The sequence below is a fragment of the Ceratotherium simum genome, chromosome 29 (genome assembly GCF_057802395.1).
Source record: "Ceratotherium simum simum isolate JZ-2026a chromosome 29, ASM5780239v1, whole genome shotgun sequence".
NCBI classification, from domain to species: Eukaryota; Metazoa; Chordata; class Mammalia; order Perissodactyla; family Rhinocerotidae; genus Ceratotherium; species Ceratotherium simum.
Window position 1 is genome coordinate 23,620,175 of NC_141928.1, and position 19,396 is coordinate 23,639,570.

The window sequence follows — 19,396 nt, forward strand, 5'->3', positions numbered from 1 at the left end:
TGGTCATAACTTAAGGAGAAGAAAAACAATTACTTTATGGTTTTATCTCTGGTGCCTAAAGAAAACACTGAGGCTAGTGATTAGAGTGTGGCATAGTGTTAAGCCTCGTCTACATATGACATTTCCAGCTTCCAACTGATTCATGAATATAATTGTCATTTAAATTGCAACATAGCTGCTTTCTGGCAATAGTCTTTATATCTTACCTTTCTAATTCTGGGAAATTTTAACCAATCTCTCTTTGATGGAGAGGGCAAAGTTAACTAAAAAGGAAAGAATGATAAGAAGGTTGAGGTTTAAGTTTGAAGGTTTTGGTGGTTTTAAGACTTAACATATGGGGGCTGGCTTTGTGGCTTAGCGGTTAAGTACACGCGCTCCGCTGCTGGCGGCCTGGGTTCAGATCCCGGGCGTGCACCAACGCACCGCTTCTCCAGCCATGCTGAGGCGGCATCCCACATACAGCAACTAGAAGCATGTGCAACTGTGACATAACAACTATCTACTGGGGCTTTGTGGGAAAAAAAAAAAAAGGAGGAGGATTGGCAATAGATGTTAGCTTAGAGCCGGTCTTCCTCAGCAAAAAGAGGAAGATTAGCATGGCTGTTAGCTCAGGGCTGATCTTCCTCAATCAATCAATCAATCAATCAATCAATAACTGACTTAACATATGTTTGAGTGAATATTCTACCTATACCATTAAAATGAAGGCGTTATACATTTTATTTATTTGAAGCTCCCAAAAGTTTAATTGATATACATTTGAAAATAGTGAAATATGGTTTCCTTCATTTTAGATATTTCTTTTTCGTTTTTTTTTTTTTTTTTTTGGTGAGAAAGATTAGCCCTGAGCTAATTGGTAACACCTGTTAACAGTCCTCTTTTTGCTGAGGAAGATTGGCCCTGGGCTAACATCCATGCCCATCTTCCTCTACTTTGTATGTGGGACACCTGCCACAGCATAGCTTGATAAGTGGTGCATAGGTCCACGCCTGGGATCTCAACCTGTGAACCCCAGGCCGCCGAAGTGGAAGGCACGAACTTAACCACTACGCCACTGGGCTGGCCCCTAGATATTTCTTTTTGACACACTCTATATATAAAACGCTTAGTAGATGTTAAGAAAGAGAAAAAATGCATAAAGAGGGCTCCTGAGTTGATAAGACTTTTAAGGTCTAGTAGGGCGATATATGTATACACCCTACAACATAGCTAAGGGGTACTGTTGGGGGTATGTAAGTAGACCTACAAAAGTTATTCAAAAGTTGCAGGGTTGTATTGGAGGGGCATAGGAAGAGGTCATGTGAAGGATTATGGAGTATAGATTTCATGGAAAAGTATCTAGCGTGAGAAGGTGGTCTGCACAGTTTCAAAATTCAACAGGATGATGGTAGTAATGACCTTTTTAGATTGTCAAGCAGAACAGTCTGAATGTAAACTCAATTGCAATTTAATTACATAATTTGTGGTAAAGTGGCCAGACTCTGTCTATCAAGGAATTTTGACCTTAAAGAATAAATTAAGGAACTGGTTCATTTTACATAAACTAGAGGTTTTACTTCAGATAACTTTTTTTTGTTGTTGTTGTGAGGAGATCAGCCCTGAGCTAACATCCGCCAATCCTCCTCTTTTTTTGCTGAGGAAGACGGCCCTGGGCTAACATCTGTGCCTATCTTCCTCCACTTTATATGGGACGCCGCCACAGCATGGCTTACCAAGCGGTGCGTCGGTGCGCGCCCGGGATCCGAACCAGCGAACCCCGGGCCGCCGCAGCGGAGCACGCGCACCCAACCGCTTGTGCCACCGGGCCGGCCCCTACTTCAGATAACTTTTAAGCTGAGAACACAAATAGTGGGACCTTCTGAGAAAGTGTGCTGTTTTAAGTATAGTGTATAGTGTCAATATTTCAATGTTATAGAATTTTCAGTAGTTCTGGAATATTTAGGGGAGTAGAGAGCTCTGAAAATTTTTGCTACAAAAGACTATTGAATTCTGTAAATCTATATTGTTGATGATAATAATGTTTACATAGCACTTCACAAGGTTACAAAACACTTTTCCTATACAGAATGTCATATACTCGGCGTGTATACAGTTCACCTGTTTTAGGTATACAGCTCTGAGTTTTAATAAGTTTACAGAGTTGTGCAGCTGTTACCACAGTCCGGTTTTAGAACATGCAAATACTACCTAGAATGCATATTTGTGACCTCTGCTGAAGGACCTTTTTTTTTTTTTTTTTTTTACTATATCTGATTTTATGATAGAAGTCAATATGAAAATTATATCTCCTTATAGTAATGTGCTGGAATATGTCTATTTCAAGAAACAGAGGGAGTGCTTGTAGTTGATAGACCCTCCAAAAATCCTAATTGCTTTTAAGACCAGTGAATTCAGTTGCTCTGCAAAGTACCATATAAATAATAGAGTACTGAGTATGATAATGTTAAAGAATGAGGAACCGACTTCCAGATAGCCTCTGTAGGGCAGAAAACTGGCCTTCGATATCTTTATGGTACTTTGACACATTTTCTTCTATATTTTTGCTTTTGTCTTCGTATATTTACTTAAATTATATCAAGTGTTGTAATTCTCCAGATAACTAGAATATGAAATGCTTTTGATGTTTTAAAAAGGTCTGTCAGTCCAAACTGTTCCTGGAGCTCTCGGTCCGCTCACAATCACCTCCTCTGCTGTCACTGGAAGGATGGCCATTCCTGGGGCTAGTGGTATACCAGGAAATTCTGTTCTACTTGTCACCAATCTCAATCCTGATGTGAGTTGAAAAATATTATATGTAAATCGTCTTTCAGGAGGAGGTTTAGTAGCTACTGATCTAAGGTGGTATTCAAATGAAAATGTTTTAAGGATTTTTATTAAAATTCATCACTAATATATATAGAAGAAGCATATAAAATCTATGCTTGAAACAAAGTCAGCTGTCGTTATTATAAGTAAACTTATTTTAAATTTTTACTTAAATTAATCAGACACTTATATCTTGTATTATCCTTTTCAAACAGCTTGTCACACCACATGGGCTTTTTATCCTATTTGGTAAGTTCTTTTTTGCTGTTTTAATATTATCTGTGATGTGGATTGAACACATTTCATCATTGAGTAATATTTATTGATTATCTCTATGTGCCAAGTAGTGTGTTTGACACCGAGGATAGAGTAGCGAATAAGACGTTGTAAGTAATTACAATTAAAATAAAGTTTTATAAAAAGAGAAATACAGATTGTAATGGGAGCATATAGCTGGGAGGCATAACCTAGCTGAGTGAATCAAAGATGATGTACCAATAGCAATGACAGTTAAGCTGACTTGTGAAAAATGAGCAAGTGTTAGCCAGGCAAAAGAGGGGTGGGATGAGAGCAATGTCCTTTTACAGATATTAGCATTGAGAGAGGGAGCTCCTGAAACATGGAAGTGAAGGAAACCCGATGGAGAGTGTAAGGGATTTGAAGGTGGACAGATGGATAGGGGAGGGGCAAGGTCATGAAGAGCTTTGTAAGCTAAATTAAGGAGCTTGGTTTTTAACCTAAGAACAGTGAGAAACCATTGAATAGTTTTAAACAGGAGAGAGGCATAGGAGATTCAGGTTTTAAAAATAGTCTCCAAAAAAAAAAAGTCTCCAAACTTTCTAATAGTGTTCCCCTCTCAGTTAAAAAAAAAATTAACACATACTCCTTTTTTTTTTTTTTTTTAAAGATTTTATTTATTTTGTTTTTTCCCCCCAAAGCCCCAGTAGATAGTTGTATGTCACAGCTGCACATCCTTCTAGTTGCTGTATGTGGGACTCGGCCTCAGGATGGACGGAGAAGTGGTGCCTCGATGCGCACCCGGGATCCGAACCCGGGCCACCAGCATTGCAGCACGCGCACTTAACCACCAAGCCACAGGGCCGGCCCACACATACTCCTAATTTATTTTATATATGAAGAATTATTCATAAATTTCATCCATCCTTTACTAAATCGTATATGTACAGTATAATATGTACAAACAGAAATGTAAGAGCAATGAAATAAGCAAAATTTAATATTTTAAAGATTTAACAGTTTTAGAGGTATAAATTATAGTCATACAATTCACCTGCTTTAGGTATACAACTCAGTGATTTTTAGTAAATTTACAGAGTCGCATCCATTACCACAGTCCAATTTTAAAGATTTTATTTATTCAGTTTTTTCCCCCCAAAGCCCCAGCAGATAGCCGAATGTCATAGGTTCACATCCTTCCAGTTGCTGTACGTGGGACCCGGCCTCACGTTGGACGGAGAAGCGGTGCCCCGGGGCGCCCCCGGGACCCGAACCCGGGCCGCCAGCATCAGAGCGCGCACACCTAACCGCCAAGCCACGGAGCCGGCCCCCACAGTCCAATTTTAGAACATTTCCATCGCCCCACAGAGATCCTTCATGTTCATTTGCAGTTACTATAAAAGTTTTTATTTATGACAGATTTATGTAATTTTCAGTAACAGAATTATGTATTAATGATTCATTTTCATGTCTCTTTAATAGCCAAAGCACGTTACTTTATAAAAGTAGTTAATTTCTCATTAAAAAAAATGTCACCCTCAACTTGAAAAACGAACAGTATGTGTTATTTTTTTAAAGAATATTTCAGGGGGCTGGCCCGGTGGCACAAGCAGTTAAGTGCGTGCGCTCTGCTGCAGCGGCCCGGGGTTCGCCGATTCGGATCCCAGGCGCGCACCGATGCGCCGCTTGGCAAGCCATGCTGTGGCAGCGTCCCATATAAAGTGGAGGAAGATGGGCACGGATGTTAGCCCAACGCCAGTCTTCTTCAGCAGAAAAAAAAAGGAGGATTGGCAGATGTTAGCACAGGGCTGATCTTGCTCACAAAAAAAAAAAAAAAAAAAAAAAAGAATATTCAGCCACTTGTCATTTCTGAGAAGGACAGCTAATTTGGAATACTTATCCTTTTGTTTTAAATTTTAAAACTACATTCATCTCTAAGTTCAGTTATTCTTAGGTGCTTCCCCACAGGAAAACCAGCACTCCTTCGTGTGCCTTGAAGATTCTCTTAGTCGGTCTGTCATCACATTACAAAGTATAGTAATGATGCTGCTATTTAAGGGTCTTGTTGTTATAATATCAGCACATAAATAGACGGAATAAAAGAATGAGAGAATGTGCTTCATATTGTAGAAACATCTGCCTATAATTTCATCTATGTATTAAAAATTAGTAAAATGTAGTTTTTCATATTGGTTTATATAAACAAATCCGTATAAATAGGAGTTTGATTATTTTCCTCCCATACACCAAAGAATCATTTTGCCTGTCCTTTGAATGTGGAACCCACTTTGGGAAACACTAGTATAGAAAAAGTGGATGTGATGAGATCAATTAGGAGGCTGTTAAGATAGTCCAGAGGTGAAATGGTGATGATAGCTTTGATGGTAGTGAGAACGGGAAGAGGTGGACAAATGTGAGAAGTATTTAGACCCTAGAATCAGTGGGTGCTGGTGATTGGTTGGTTGTAAGAGTTCAAGGAAAGGAAGAAGCCAAAAGATGACTCCCAGATGTCTGGCTGGAGCAGATATGTGGATGATGGTAATATTTATCAACAGAGTTAGTAAACACTGAAAGTGGGGAGAGGAAGGAGAGAGAAATCGGTTTGGGACATATTAAATTTGAAGTGTTTTGGTGACATCCAAGAGAAAAAGGGTGAGTAGGTTAATAGATCTGAAACATAGAAGAGTTACAAACTTAGGAGCATATGTATGAAATTGCCCAGGGAATATATGTATAAGAAAGAGGCCTTCTTTAAATGTATTAGTAAAATTAATTAAACATTATGCAGTCGGGCATTAAAAACTGTTTTGTCTTTTTACTTAGGAGTATATGGTGATGTACATCGAGTCAAGATTATGTTTAATAAGAAAGAAAATGCCTTGGTTCAGATGGCAGATGCAAATCAAGCTCAGCTGGGTACTGATAAGTAGTAATAGTCATGATAGCCTGCTGCTTTTACGTATGCAAATTTTACTGAAGAGTACCTCTTTATGCTAATGTCTTCGTTATTATTTGGACCTGCTTATATTTTAAGATTGAAAAATATTACTCTGAAGTTCATATATCTACTTGAACATATTATTGCTGTTTAGAACTTGACTTTAGGGTTTTTCCATTAAATTTAGACTAATAAACATGACTTGTTTTGTTTCCTTTTATTTTTTGTTTGTTTTCCTTCCAAATTAAGTTCTCTAAAACTGTTGAATGGCTTAAAAGTTTGGGCAAACTTCGTAATGATGGTGCGAGAAAGTGTAGTTCCATGGCCTCACTGTTCATTGTTACAGTGGCTATTGAAATGTTACTACTCAGATTTTTTTTTATAAAAAATGCTTTGCTTGAGATTAAACTAATTTATTCAGTAACCATTTCCTGAGCACTGCCTAAGTTCCTGGCACTCTGGAACTTCCTAGCACTCTGCTAGGAAGATCGGTATTTTTTGTTTGATTGCGTTTCTTTCATTATAGTAAAACAAAGTCATTTAATATATTTCTATATGTAAGCATTTTTGGATTTAAAACCATTTTAACCCTCAAACTGACAATATATTTTTAAATGACTAAATAAAAAGAATTTATGATAATGTAGACAAACTTTAGAGACTGTATCCTAATACTCAAACTTTGCTTATTTTCTTTTTATGTACCAGCAATGAACCACCTGAGTGGTCAGAGACTTTATGGAAAAGTGCTTCGCGCTACACTCTCCAAACATCAAGCAGTTCAGCTTCCTCGAGAGGGACAGGAAGACCAAGGTCTGACTAAGGATTTTAGCAATAGTCCATTGCATCGCTTTAAAAAGCCTGGCTCTAAAAACTTCCAGAATATTTTTCCACCATCAGCCACTCTGCATCTTTCCAACATCCCGTATGTATCTAATTAGTTATTATTCATTTAGATGGTTAATAATCTACAATATATGGTTTGGGAGAGGTAAAAACTCTGCAGTTATTCTTATGTAGCAGTTGTCCTATTCACTAATTTTTTGTGAGATGATTTATTTGCCATCATGTCTTAAGAAGGTTGTCTGTCCAGTCAAATGCTCCAAAAGTGAAAGATAGCAATGTTTTAAAATTTTCTTTCCAAGTAGAAAATTAGCAGCTAGTTACCTTTCAGTTATAAAAACATATAAAAATAAGTTAATGCAGAAATATTCCATCAGTACATACTTGTTCATCCCTTTGTATAGAAGTAAAGACTCAAGTAACCAACATAGCAAAATCAAATAATTTATGTCTAAGAAATTGTTAAAAATGAATTCTCTATTTTTAATCCACAACCTGCAAAGCCGTGTATATATATGTTAGTTACTTAAAAGCTAAAAATTATTTTGTTGTGACCACCTCTATTAACCAGTGTTGTAGTAGACTTATTCTTTAGTCATCTTCTAACTCAGGGATTGACAAACTACAGCCCATGGGCCAGATCCATCTGTTTTTGTATGACTGTAAGCTAAGGTTGATTTTTACATTTTCAGATGGTTGGGAATAAAGCAAAAGTGATTTGCTGTTTATGATTTGAGACTTGAGAAAATTGTATAAAATTCAGATTTCACTTTCCATAAGTAAAGTTTCGTGGAACACAACCACACTCATTCATTTCCGTATTATCTATGGCTGCTTTTGAGCTACAATAGCAAAGCTGAATAGTTGCAACAGAGACTCTATGGCCATCAAAGCCTAAGATATTTACTGTGTGGCCCTTTATAGAAAACATATGGCAACCCACTCTAATTCTTGAAATCCTTAATCTATAAAGCTGACAATTTTGTATAACTTGATCTAATACATGAAGGGGGATAAGCTTTGGAAAGGGGGGGATAAAAGCTGTGGGGTATGGTTGTGTGGGCTCGTGTGTGGAAACTTAAAGACTGAGGGAATGGAGAAGGGTGAACATTCTGGACCATTATTGAGAATGAGAATAGAAGATGAATAGGAATAGAAAATAATTATTCAAAATAGTATTGAATGCTCAGGCTCCCAGCTAGTCTCTGGTAGGCTACATGGAGAAACCTTGAATCTGAATTAGGCAGTTGCTCAAACCTCATGCCAGCTAGGAAACTGGAGGAGTCACTTAAAAAAATTTAGATTATGTGAATTTAGCAGCTCATCACTGTGTAGTCAGGTAGAGGGGCAACATATTTAGGTACTAAGGCAGGCTTCTCATTGTTACCTTCTTAAGTACCATACATTATCCAGGAGCTGGTCTCAAGTTGCAGCCTTCATAGGACATGTAGGTAGGTAGAGGAGGGACAAGATGTTAATATTTTTCTGAACCATCTACCAAGTTCTGGGCACTATGCTGGTGTTTTACATGTGTTACCTCATTTAATCTTCATAATAACCTTTTTAAAAATATTGTGCTGAAATATACATAACATAAACTTTACCATTTTAACCATTTCTGATTGTGCCGTTCAGTGTACATGCACATTAAGTGCATTCGTAATGTGCAACCATTACCTCTCTCCATCTGCAGATTCTTGTCATCACCCCAAACTGAAGCTCTGTACCCATTCAACAGTAACTCCCCATTTCCTGTCCCTAGTAACCACTATTCTACTGTCTGTCTCTATCAATTTATTCATAATAACCTTTGAAGTAAGGTCATTAGTTTCATTTTATCAGTGAAACTGAGAGGCTCATGTTAAGTGACTTACTCAGAGTGACACACCAAACGAATGAGAAATGGATGTGAACTCAGATCTATCTCCCTGCAGAGCCGTTTGTTATTTTACTACCCTGTCCTTGCTAGCAGTTGTGAGATGAGGAAGAGTCTGCTTTTAGTCAGTTAACTCTCATGCAATAGGCCACTATATTAGTTATCCACTATTGCATAACAGATCATCCCAAAACTTAATAGCTTAAATGTTCATTATCTCATACTGTTACTGTGAGTCAGGAATCCAGAAGTGGCTTAGCTGGGTTGTTCTAACTGAGACTCTCTCATGAGGTTGCATCTGAAGGCTTAACTGAGGCTAGAGGATCCACTTCCAAAGTGGCTCACTAGTTGTTGACAGGAAGCCTCGGTTCTTTGCCACAAGGACCTCTCCATTTGGTTGCTTGACTGCCCTCATGAAATAGCAGCTAGTTTCTTACAAAGCTAATGATTCAAGAGAGGGCAAGGTGGAAACCACAATATCTCTCAGCCTCAGAAGTCACACGTCATTTCTGCAATACCCTGAAGTTACAGAGGACATCCCTATTCAGTATGGGAGGGGCATATCCAAGAGCGTGAATACTAGGAGGTAAGAGTAATTGGGGGGCCATCTTAGAGCCTGGCTACCACATACACATATTCATAATTACACTGAAAGCAGTTGAAAATGTAGAACCCTGGACTTTAGCAGACAAGTTAGAACTGGGGAAGTAGCTTTGGAAGTACTAGAGTTAATTACTGAAGCCAATGGTATGGGTAATAATCCCTTTAAAAGAATAAATATAGAAAAGTTTTCTTGTTCTATATATACCTGCCTAAATCTTTTGCAAAAGATTTGAGACAAAATTCCATTGTTTGAGGACGTGTATGTGTCAGCCTTGAACATCTTTCAGGGCACTTCCAAATCATGTCTTCATTGCATGGCTTTATTCTCTTTGAAATGTGAGGTGCTCTGGAGATTTGATGATTGCAAAAGTTAATCTTTGCTTCATTTGAGAATTAGGCCTAAGATAGTTGACTCTCTGTAATGTTTTCACAGCCCTTCTGTTACAGTGGATGATCTGAAGAACCTTTTCACAGAAGCTGGATGTTCAGTGAAGGCTTTTAAATTCTTTCAGTAAGTCCATGCTTTCAAGAAATACATTAACATTCTTTAATATGGTATGCAAATTTTTAAGGTAGATACAATGAAGTCTTCTAGGGTTAGGGAGGAGGTTTGTAGGCAAAATTAATTCTATATACTTTTTATATTTCTTATACCATTTTCAGGAAAGATCGCAAAATGGCACTCATTCAGTTGGGATCTGTGGAAGAAGCAATCCAGGCCCTCATTGAGCTTCATAACCATGACCTTGGAGAAAATCACCACCTCAGAGTTTCTTTCTCAAAATCTACAATCTGACTTTTCTGTGAATTTTTCTTCTAAGACTGGACCATAATTTCAGTAAAACTTTCAGATATAAGACTGAAACAGCTCAAGACCAATTCTGCCTCTTTCACAAAAATAACTCTTTCAGAGTTTGATATTCAAGTATATTCAAAAAATCAAAGGATGTTCTTTTTTCTTTTTTTTCCCTGCCAATATGTGATCAAAGGTTTGTTTTTCCTTTGTACCATAGTTTCTATGAAAATAATCTTCAGGAGAAAAATTTTCTTCAATAATTTAATTCCCTATATTAAATTGGATTTCAAGAGGACAGACTTTTAGTTTGGGTCCAGATCAGCCTTATACAACATTTCTAAACTCCTTTGTACTTTGAAAAATTTAAACATAAACAGACTTTTAAAATTAGTTGATGTAAGTAATTTGAATTACTTATAACCAAGTTTTTAACTTTATGATTCAGAAGTTTGACCCCATAGGAAATTATGTTCACTTATAAATTACAGTAATTATTTGGCATATATTGGTAGTTATTATACATAAACATTGGGTTGTATTGAAAGCAAATTATAAACTTGCATGTTTTCTTTCAATAGTTTCTTTTTTTCACTGTTAGACACTCCTTTGAATAATGCATATCTTTAATTTTTTAAGACTATTTGAAGAAATAAAGTGTCTCAACTGTCCCCAAGGAAATTAAGTGGAATCCAACCAAGATCTGTTAAGGTGTCAGAATAATTAATAATTTTATTAGGAAAAATCATGTTTTAAATTTCAAAATGACACTTATTTGCTGAATAATATAATATGATCTTGGAACATTTAAAAAAAATAATCCTACTTATAAACTACTTTTTTATAATTGTTTTCAGAAAAAAAGTTTACAGTCTTAAGGAGAATATTCAGGTCTATCATATGGTTTGACAGATTTTTTAAAAGTTATTTTTGGTAAGGTCTTCTTTTAGAAAAAAATTAATCTCAAGGGTTTTTTGTACCACTGTAATCTCTAATACTTATTCAGAATTACTGTGTATTTACTTAATTTCCTATTATGTGCCTTATTATGTGCTTATGATACAATAGGTTAGAGTTTTATCTGAGTATCTTGAAAGCTATATTGTGGGCTTGGTGAGCGTTTTGTTTTTTCTTTCCCTGTTTTGGTAGGATTTTAAAGGGTTTTGTTCATGGCAGTTTTAAGTGGTTTTCAATAAGTAATAGTTTTTATTCACATTTTTGGTGCTTTGGTGCAGAGATGGGGTGGGAAAGGGTGAATGGTTTGGGAAATAACTCAGTGCACACCTGTAGGCCTCTTCACGTTGTGACCAATAGCAGTCATTGCCAGTTATAGCATACCAGTTTGGGGCTATCAGATACAATCTCAGTTTCTGGATCTTGTCTAATCTTTATCACCATTAGAATTTGTCTCAGGTTTGCTTGATTTTTCTCAGTACTCAAGTGAGAACTTGCTTTTCTTTGTTAATGTAACTTCATTACCGAGTGCCCACATATGGAGTATGAGAAGGTGGGTTCTTGCTCATACTCTGTCCTTCTCTTTTTGTTTGAATGTAAGAGTACATTTTACTGTTGCTTCAGTGATTGTATAATGTAAATCGTTTCTTTTTAATGAGAAACTTTGCTTTTGTTAATTATTCCTTCAGTGCTTGGCCAGGTTTTTTAAAAGCAGAATTTGTCAAAAGTGTCATTTTTGTTCACTCCTTTTATACTTTTCAGATTCTCAGAGTAGTTCATCTCACCTTTTAAAAGAATATCTCAATCTCTTTGCTATATTCCAGCTGTAATTTGAACACAGGAAGGTTTTTACAAAAGAAATTTTACAGAAAATTGGAGACTACAAAAGATATGATAGGTTGTTAAAAAGCAGAATTCACTCAACACTGAGCAACAGTTAGTTCGTAGAATAGGAAGGAGGACACTAAATTGAGACCTTTCAAATGGATCAATTTTAGCATTGGCTGAATAGGTAGGTATAATCGTTTATCTAGTTTTTGTTTTCTCGCTTATAAAGTATATTTTTACCAAAACACTGAGGAGAGGGAAAAAAAAATTTTTCTTTGAGAAATCTCCCAGAATTTCCTTCTTTTTTTTTTCCTTCCATACAGGCACTATTATAATTTTCAGTAGCATGTTAAATTGGATTATTTCATTAGCTTTGAGTTAGGAATTACTGTGTAATTTTAATTCATGATTCTCATAACATTCAGCATAAGTATAGCAGAAGTGTAGCAGAAGGGAGACCATAATGGTGTTGAATGTAATTTTGAAGTAGGGAATGGCCTTTAAATCGGAGTGAGAACATTTGAATCCTTTTCAGGGATTTGTGTGTGTGTGTATGTGTGTGTGTGTATAGGTAAGTGTGTATACATACATACACTTTTCTAATGTTGTACATACATATGCACATTATATACATTCTAACTTATTTACAAAGAAAATCAAATCAAGATTTGGAAAAGTGAGATATTCTTGTTTAAAATACTGTGTTTGAAACCATCAGTTTGCATCTAAAATTAGCTGTAGCACATGGATGTGTCCATATTGGGTTATTTGCTGTTTGAATTATAGAGATCTACAGTATTTGTGTTGGCATAGTGTCTGTAAAAAGATTAAAAAATATCAGGGTAGTGGAAAAATTAGATCTTTGTATTTCTGTTTTGGCATGCATTTATTTGATATCTTCTAAGCAATGTTTATTTTCACTGCTCTGTCATAGTATCCTATTTTTAAGTTCATATACTTTATTTTAAGGAGTATTGTCTCATCACTTTTGGAGGTATCTTGACATTTACGCAAAGTATATATATTCAGGACTTTAAAAAATAGCAGTACGTGTTTAACGGTAGCAATTAATGCCAAAAAGTTTTACTTTGAGATTTAAATAACTTCATAGCAGTAAAATGTGTTTTGTGTGAGATAACAAATAGAAAGATGACCCAGTATCTTAATTGATAACCTCCTGGAAAGTATCAGAATTACCCAGTAGCTCCTACAGAATGCCGTAAATTGTTTAAGACTAAATATTGTAATCAGTTGTTTGTAATAATGTTTCTGATTTCGTTGTTGAAAGTGGCATATCTCAGTTTTTGGAGAGACAATTTCTGTCTGCCTGATTCCTTATGGGAGCAATGCCTTCTTTGGCTCCACCTAGGATGGTGATCATAGGTTCTGCTTCAGTTGATGAGAAGTAACTTGCATGAATATTCAGTTTCATATAAACTTTTCAAAGCTTCCATGTCATTAGCAGAGTGTATTCATTGAGTGTATTATCATGTAATTTCTCTTCTCTTCCCACTAAATATTTTTGGACAAAAGATGACAAGCTCAGAAGTATGTGTTTTTACCCCCAATGAGTCACTTAAAAACCCTAAGTTTGCCAAGCTATCAGCATCTCTCTTAGAAAACCTAATGTGTACTGCTATTTTTAAAACCAAAAAGACAGCACGACTGTGTGCAAAGCATTTTTCTTAGCCTTTCCTTTATCTTGATCCGTTGTTAACAGCAGTAATACTGCCAGACTTAAAATATTCTACTATTGTGCTAAAAGAAATACAATTTAGATTGCACAAAACTTTTCCTTTAAAGAAAATATAACTCAGCTGTCTTTTAAAAGAGCTGTGTTGTTATCTACAAGACTATTTGCAGTCTTTTTTCAGAGCAAATTCCAAGAGTTAGTTGTGAATGGTTTAAAATAGAAAATTACTAAAATATTAGTTTTTGGGGTTTTATAGAGGGAGAAAACAAAACAGGACCAAAGTTTATGTGCCTTCTTCAGTAGTCTTAATTTTCTTCCAATTTGAGACTAAGGTAGTGTCAGTGTTCTGGTTTTCAGGAAATATGTACCATATAGTTTTAAAAGAATGTTATTCCACAGACTATTCATACAAGCAAAGAATTGTAACTGTGTAAATGAAGTCTCAGTTACACTTTTGCCTTTATCAAGGATTTATCATATAATATTCGTTATATAGCATTGTGCAGGTCCAAGAACAGAGCTGCTCTGAATCTGTGGTATTCATCTTAGTTTTTGTAACCTGAGGTGTATGTTCCAGAGAACAGGGATAGTGGTCTGGTCCATTGACCTTGGTGAGAATAGTCATGATTGAAAGCTGTTCATGGCAAGCTTAAATCAGCACTGTAAACAGATTGTTGTTGTTGTTGTGTTATTTTGAGTTCTTGAATCTATGTAGTAGTTGTAATAACAAATATTTGAATAGCTATTTTTGATGTCATGTAAAAAAATCATACCCTGGCCTTTTTCCCCCTTACCATTGTTACCCAGATCTTTTAAAAATTCATCCCACATCCAGAAAGTACTAATTATAAAGATTGCTGACCAAGCGAAGTTTTGCATCAAAATGTCACCTCATTGCTCTGACCAAAGACTGACTGTTCTGGTTTTCACTCCTCTCTGTTAAGCATTTTTTCCCCAAGCTCCTTTCTGAAAGGAGACCCAGTGCAAAGCGGCCTTTACTTTCTATTTCCTATTGGTGACTAGACTACTTAGAGAAAATGGGAGTTTAAATGTGAACAGAATGGATTAGGATGACAAGGGTTTGATGGGCATTTTCAGTACTGTATTTAAGAAAAAAAATAGCACAGCTAGGAGCCTCTGACATTGTCTTATGTTTTACGTGGTCTGTTCATAAAATTCCCTTTTTCAGTTTATAAGAATGTTCATCTAACAGAAGAAAATGCTGTAAATATTTGTAACAACATTTTTTTTAACCAGGCCAAAAAAGAAAAAAAAAGGTTTTTGGGAACAAGTTAACACATAAAGTGGTTTTATATAAAACATCAATTGTCTTGTATATTTTGATAAGCAGCAGTACCAGCTTTCATTTGTAAACACAGTTTGTGGCATTGGAAGAAAAGGATTCTGTGATTGTTGAAGTGAATTATGTTATATATGCAAAGAGAAGATAAAATATTAAAAAACATATTTTCTAAATGCGTAGTGCATGGTTAATTCAAGGTTCTGTACACTACAGTATATTCCATTTTCATTCAGTTTGTATATTTGCTGACTATTACTTGATATCTCTAATCTCTTTTCCTATAAGTATAGCATTGTAGCATGCCTTTTAATAAATGTCATGACATCTGTACTCTCTTAAAAATTTTCTGTGTTCTTGTCTGTACTTTGGGTTTCTCCTTGTCTTACCTGTAATTCTAATGATGTCATATTTTCTTTTCTTTTTCATAGCCGTCCATCTAAACCTGTCATAGTTAGAGAATAGCAAGCACATATTCATACAACTTGAAAAACTGGAAAAATCCTAAGTCTACTAACTACCTCTCTTTTAATTAAGGAGCACTTCTCAATGGGAGCAAAGTGCTTTTCTGATCGTCCTGTGATGCAGCTTCTATGGCACTCCCCCTTTAATGCAAGTACACGTTGCCACACTTGGCGTGAGTGCTCGCTCTCTCTTTCTCTCTGTGTATCTTTCTCTCTCTCCCACACTTGATATATGTGCAATGCCAAACAAGAGTTGGAACACTTTTTCCAGTTCGTTTTGGCTTCCCTATGGAATTAGTATACATAAATTTTGAGACATAAAGTGTGATCTCAAACCAAATTTGTGTCCTTTTTCATTAAAGGGTAACAGTTACCAGCTGCCTCTATATTGCTTTTCCTTAGACAAATCTTTTATGTCTAGACTCTAGAGTTATTGGATTATGGGAGTCTAAGCAGTCATTTATTTTAATCTTTTACTCTAGGATCTTTTAAGTGGGAATTTATTTTTAATGGAATAGAAAATTAGGTAACCACTACTGATCTTTGCTAGCTCACCTATAAAATCTATTGTCTCCATAAGTGTGACTAGATCAGATTTTCTTTTTTAAGCATAAGAGGCATTTTTATCAGGAAAAGATAAAATAACCCTATGGCCAAATGAGGTCTTTGTAAACTTGCTTGACCATGAAATGCTTATTTACATAACAGAGGGCTTATAACCATCATTAAGAGTCATGCAGTTTTGAGCATAAGTGGATCTAAGTGACCCCCCAGTTCAACTTCCACTTTTTAAAGCGACACAGAGAAGGAACTGACTTGCCCAAGGCCACATGCCAGATAATTGCAGAGTCTGGACTGGAACCCAGGTCTCCTCGACGTTATCTGGTACTCTCCATTGCCCCCAGGTGTTGTAGTTCTGTCCTGCCAAGTGCTGTGAGGGTTATCTTGAAGGTCTGTATGCAGAATTGGGGTATTTATATACTCTTCTGGAAACTACCAAAACCCATGTATAGACGTGCATAAACGGTGGAGGTGTTTCTGCTGAAGGGTAAAAATGCCCACCTACTTTTGAAAATTTTAAAGTAAAATGAGATTTCAAGTTGTAAATTTGAGAAAACTAACTCTTAAAAAATGTAGTTACTATTTTTATTTACTAGGGCTGACAGAAGAAGGTAGTAACAGACTAGGTAGCTTAAACAACAGAAATTTATTTTCTTACAGTTCTAGAGGCTAGAAGTCCAAGACCAAGGTGTCAGCAGGGTTGCTTTCTTCTGAAGCCTCTTTCCTTGGCTTATAGATGGCCGTCTTCTCCCTGTGTCTTCACATGGTCTTTCCTTTGTGTGTGTCTGTGTCCCAATCTCTCTCTAAGGACACCAGTTGTATTGGGTTAGGGCTTACCCCTCTGACCTCATTTTACCTTAATCACCTCTTTAAAGGCTCAGTCTCCGCATAGAGTCACATTCTGAGATACTTGTGTTTAGGCCTTCAACATAAGAATTTTGAGGGGACACAATTCAGCCTATAACACTGTTTAATAAAAATTGTTCATTCAGCTCACCAAATACTGATTATACCAGCAATTGAGCAAGGTGCTGGGAAAGATACAAAGATTAAGGACATGGTGATTTACCTTTTAGAAATCTGTGATCTAGTGGAAATGTCAGCCTAAGTCCACAAATCAAATAGTCTTGAACTCTTGCCTTCAATATGAAGCACGAAAAATGGATCATGAGGCCTCTCTCTAGGCAATTTCAGTCAATACATATGGCTAAAGCTATTCTATAGCTAATTATGAACACGTAGGAACACATACCCTGCAATAATTATCTACTCTTCATTCTTAGAAATAAGCCGTTTCAGAGCAAAGATCATTTCTAAGACACGCCATTACTGGCAGAACAGTTGAGGAAATAATCAAGTAAGAGGACACTGTCAAACAAGTTGCACCCAATTTTTAATGCCCAATGTTTGTCAATAATGGAACTGGGATGCTGAGTTAGAAATAGAAGTGTTAAACCCACTCTGTTTACAATTTGTGTGATTGTTCCTACATTAATGATTATTTTTCTGTTGTCCTATTTCATCTTCTAATGGAAATTTGTCACTGTGTTGCTATCGAAACAATTTATGCTGAACTGATAAAATTCTAGTAACAATTTTGTTGGAATTACTGCATTTGTAAACCATTGGATTTAGATGTAGAACTCCCACCTCTGCCAGTATAAAGAAAATATAATTAACCAGGAAAAGTGAACGATTCTAATGTTCCATGAAGATTTGTATATTTATTTTCTTTCATTCCTATGTTTGTTCTAAGGATTTAGGGTAACAGGAAAAACTCAGTGGTTCTGTTGGAGTAAATTGCCCTCAGATTAAGTAAACACCTATAATCCTTGTTCTGTGTCTCAGGCTGTGGAATAATCTGCTAAATCCTTGATCCTGCAGAATACAAATGTCAAATTCCAACCTGTTAAGAGATTGTCTTTAACCAAATGGAAGCTGGCATTAGTTATATTAATGTTAGACAAAGTAAACTTGAGGGAAACAGGCACTATTAGAGATAGAGATTTCATGATAGTATTTATATAATGGAATACTTTATAGTTATGCAAATGAACACAATAAAACTACATAAAAGCTAAATGAAAGATGTGATGTTGAACAAACGAAGCCGTACACAAAAGAATACACAATGCAGGGGCCGGCCCCGTGGCTTAGCGGTTGAGTGCACGCACTCCGCTACTGGCGGCCCGGGTTCAGATCCTGGGCACGCACTGACGCACCGCTTGTCAGGCCCTGCTGAGGCCTCGTCCCACATACAGCAACTAAGAAGGATGTGCAGCTGTGACTTACAACTATCTGCTAGGGCTTTGGGGAGAAAAGGGGGAAAGAGGAGGATTGGCAATGGATGTTAGCTCAGGGCTGATCTTCCTCACACACACACAAAAAAAGAATACACAATGTATAATTCTATTTACATCAAGTTCAAAAACAGGATAGTGGTTACCTTTGGGAAGGAGATACTTGAGGGTATGAGGAGAGGTTTCTGGTGTGTGGTTGTTTTATTTCTTAACCTTTGTACCAGTTACCTAGGAGTGTTTAGTTTCTGATAATTAATTGAGCTTTGTATGCTTAGGATTTGTGCATTTATCTGTGTTATACCTCAATTAAAAGGATTTTGAAAAATGATTGTAATTGAACAAGGAGCTATAAATACCATTCTCCTTGCTTCTTAAATCAGCTGATTATTCTACCCAGTAAGACCTTGTTATAAAATAGTCAAGATACCATGGGCTGAGTTTCACGGTGAAACTCTCCCACATATGCATATATTGCATTTCTCTGACCATTGCATACCTATAGGAAAAAATGTTTCCATGACAAAGATTTTGTTAATACATTTTAGTTTTGTTTTTGCAACTACAAGCTTGATGTGGTGGGCTATTTGGTGCCCAACCCCTTACGTGTTTCCATCGAGAAAAGCCAGAAAGACCTATCTAGCTCTCTAGCAACCTAGGAGGAGACTTGATTCAAAAAGCTGAGCAAAACTTCTTGTCATTAAGATTCTTAAATACATACTAATTAGCATAGTATGAAGAAGCCCCGTATACCCGATACCCAACTGCAACAAGTGGCCAATCTTGTTTCAACTATTCTTCACCCTGTTCCCTGGATTATTTTGAAACAAATCCCAGTTTCATCTCTAAGCATTTCAGTATGTATGAGTCCATACATTGCAATTGTTGATAAAGTCTTTTAATATATAGCTTCCCTTTTCATCCTTTTTTTTTTTTTTTTTGTCTTGCGACTTATTTGTTGAAGGAGCTGAGCTAGTTGCTCTGTAAAAGTTCTAACAGTCTGGATTTTTCTGATTATGTCACCTTGATGGTATTTCTTCAATATGTGTCTCCGCCTCAAGTTTTCTGTAAATTGGGAACTGCTGCTTTCCTTACCTCCCTCTTTTTTTCAGCAAGAATACTTCATAGATGGGCAGTTACGTAACGTGTCTATTCTTGTAATGGTAGCAGCCATTGATGATCATTGTGTAGATCAGTTAAATTT

The 19,396-nt window shown here is 36.3% G+C and overlaps 1 protein-coding gene across 11 annotated transcripts in view; it reads left to right on the plus strand.

Moving 5' to 3' along the window:
* Positions 1-15,046, plus strand: part of PTBP3 (polypyrimidine tract binding protein 3) — a 98,488-nt gene extending 83,442 nt beyond the window's left edge. For all 11 annotated transcript variants that reach the window (XM_087419295.1, XM_087419296.1, XM_087419298.1 and 8 more), the window contains 6 exons: positions 2,634-2,773; positions 3,021-3,054; positions 5,866-5,958; positions 6,689-6,905; positions 9,736-9,813; positions 9,966-15,046. In XM_087419295.1, coding sequence (XP_087275421.1) covers positions 2,634-2,773; positions 3,021-3,054; positions 5,866-5,958; positions 6,689-6,905; positions 9,736-9,813; positions 9,966-10,098 — 695 coding nt within the window. In that variant the 3' untranslated portion in view covers positions 10,099-15,046. The remainder of the gene's footprint in view (positions 1-2,633; positions 2,774-3,020; positions 3,055-5,865; positions 5,959-6,688; positions 6,906-9,735; positions 9,814-9,965) is intronic.
* Positions 15,047-19,396: the final 4,350 nt, after the last annotated feature.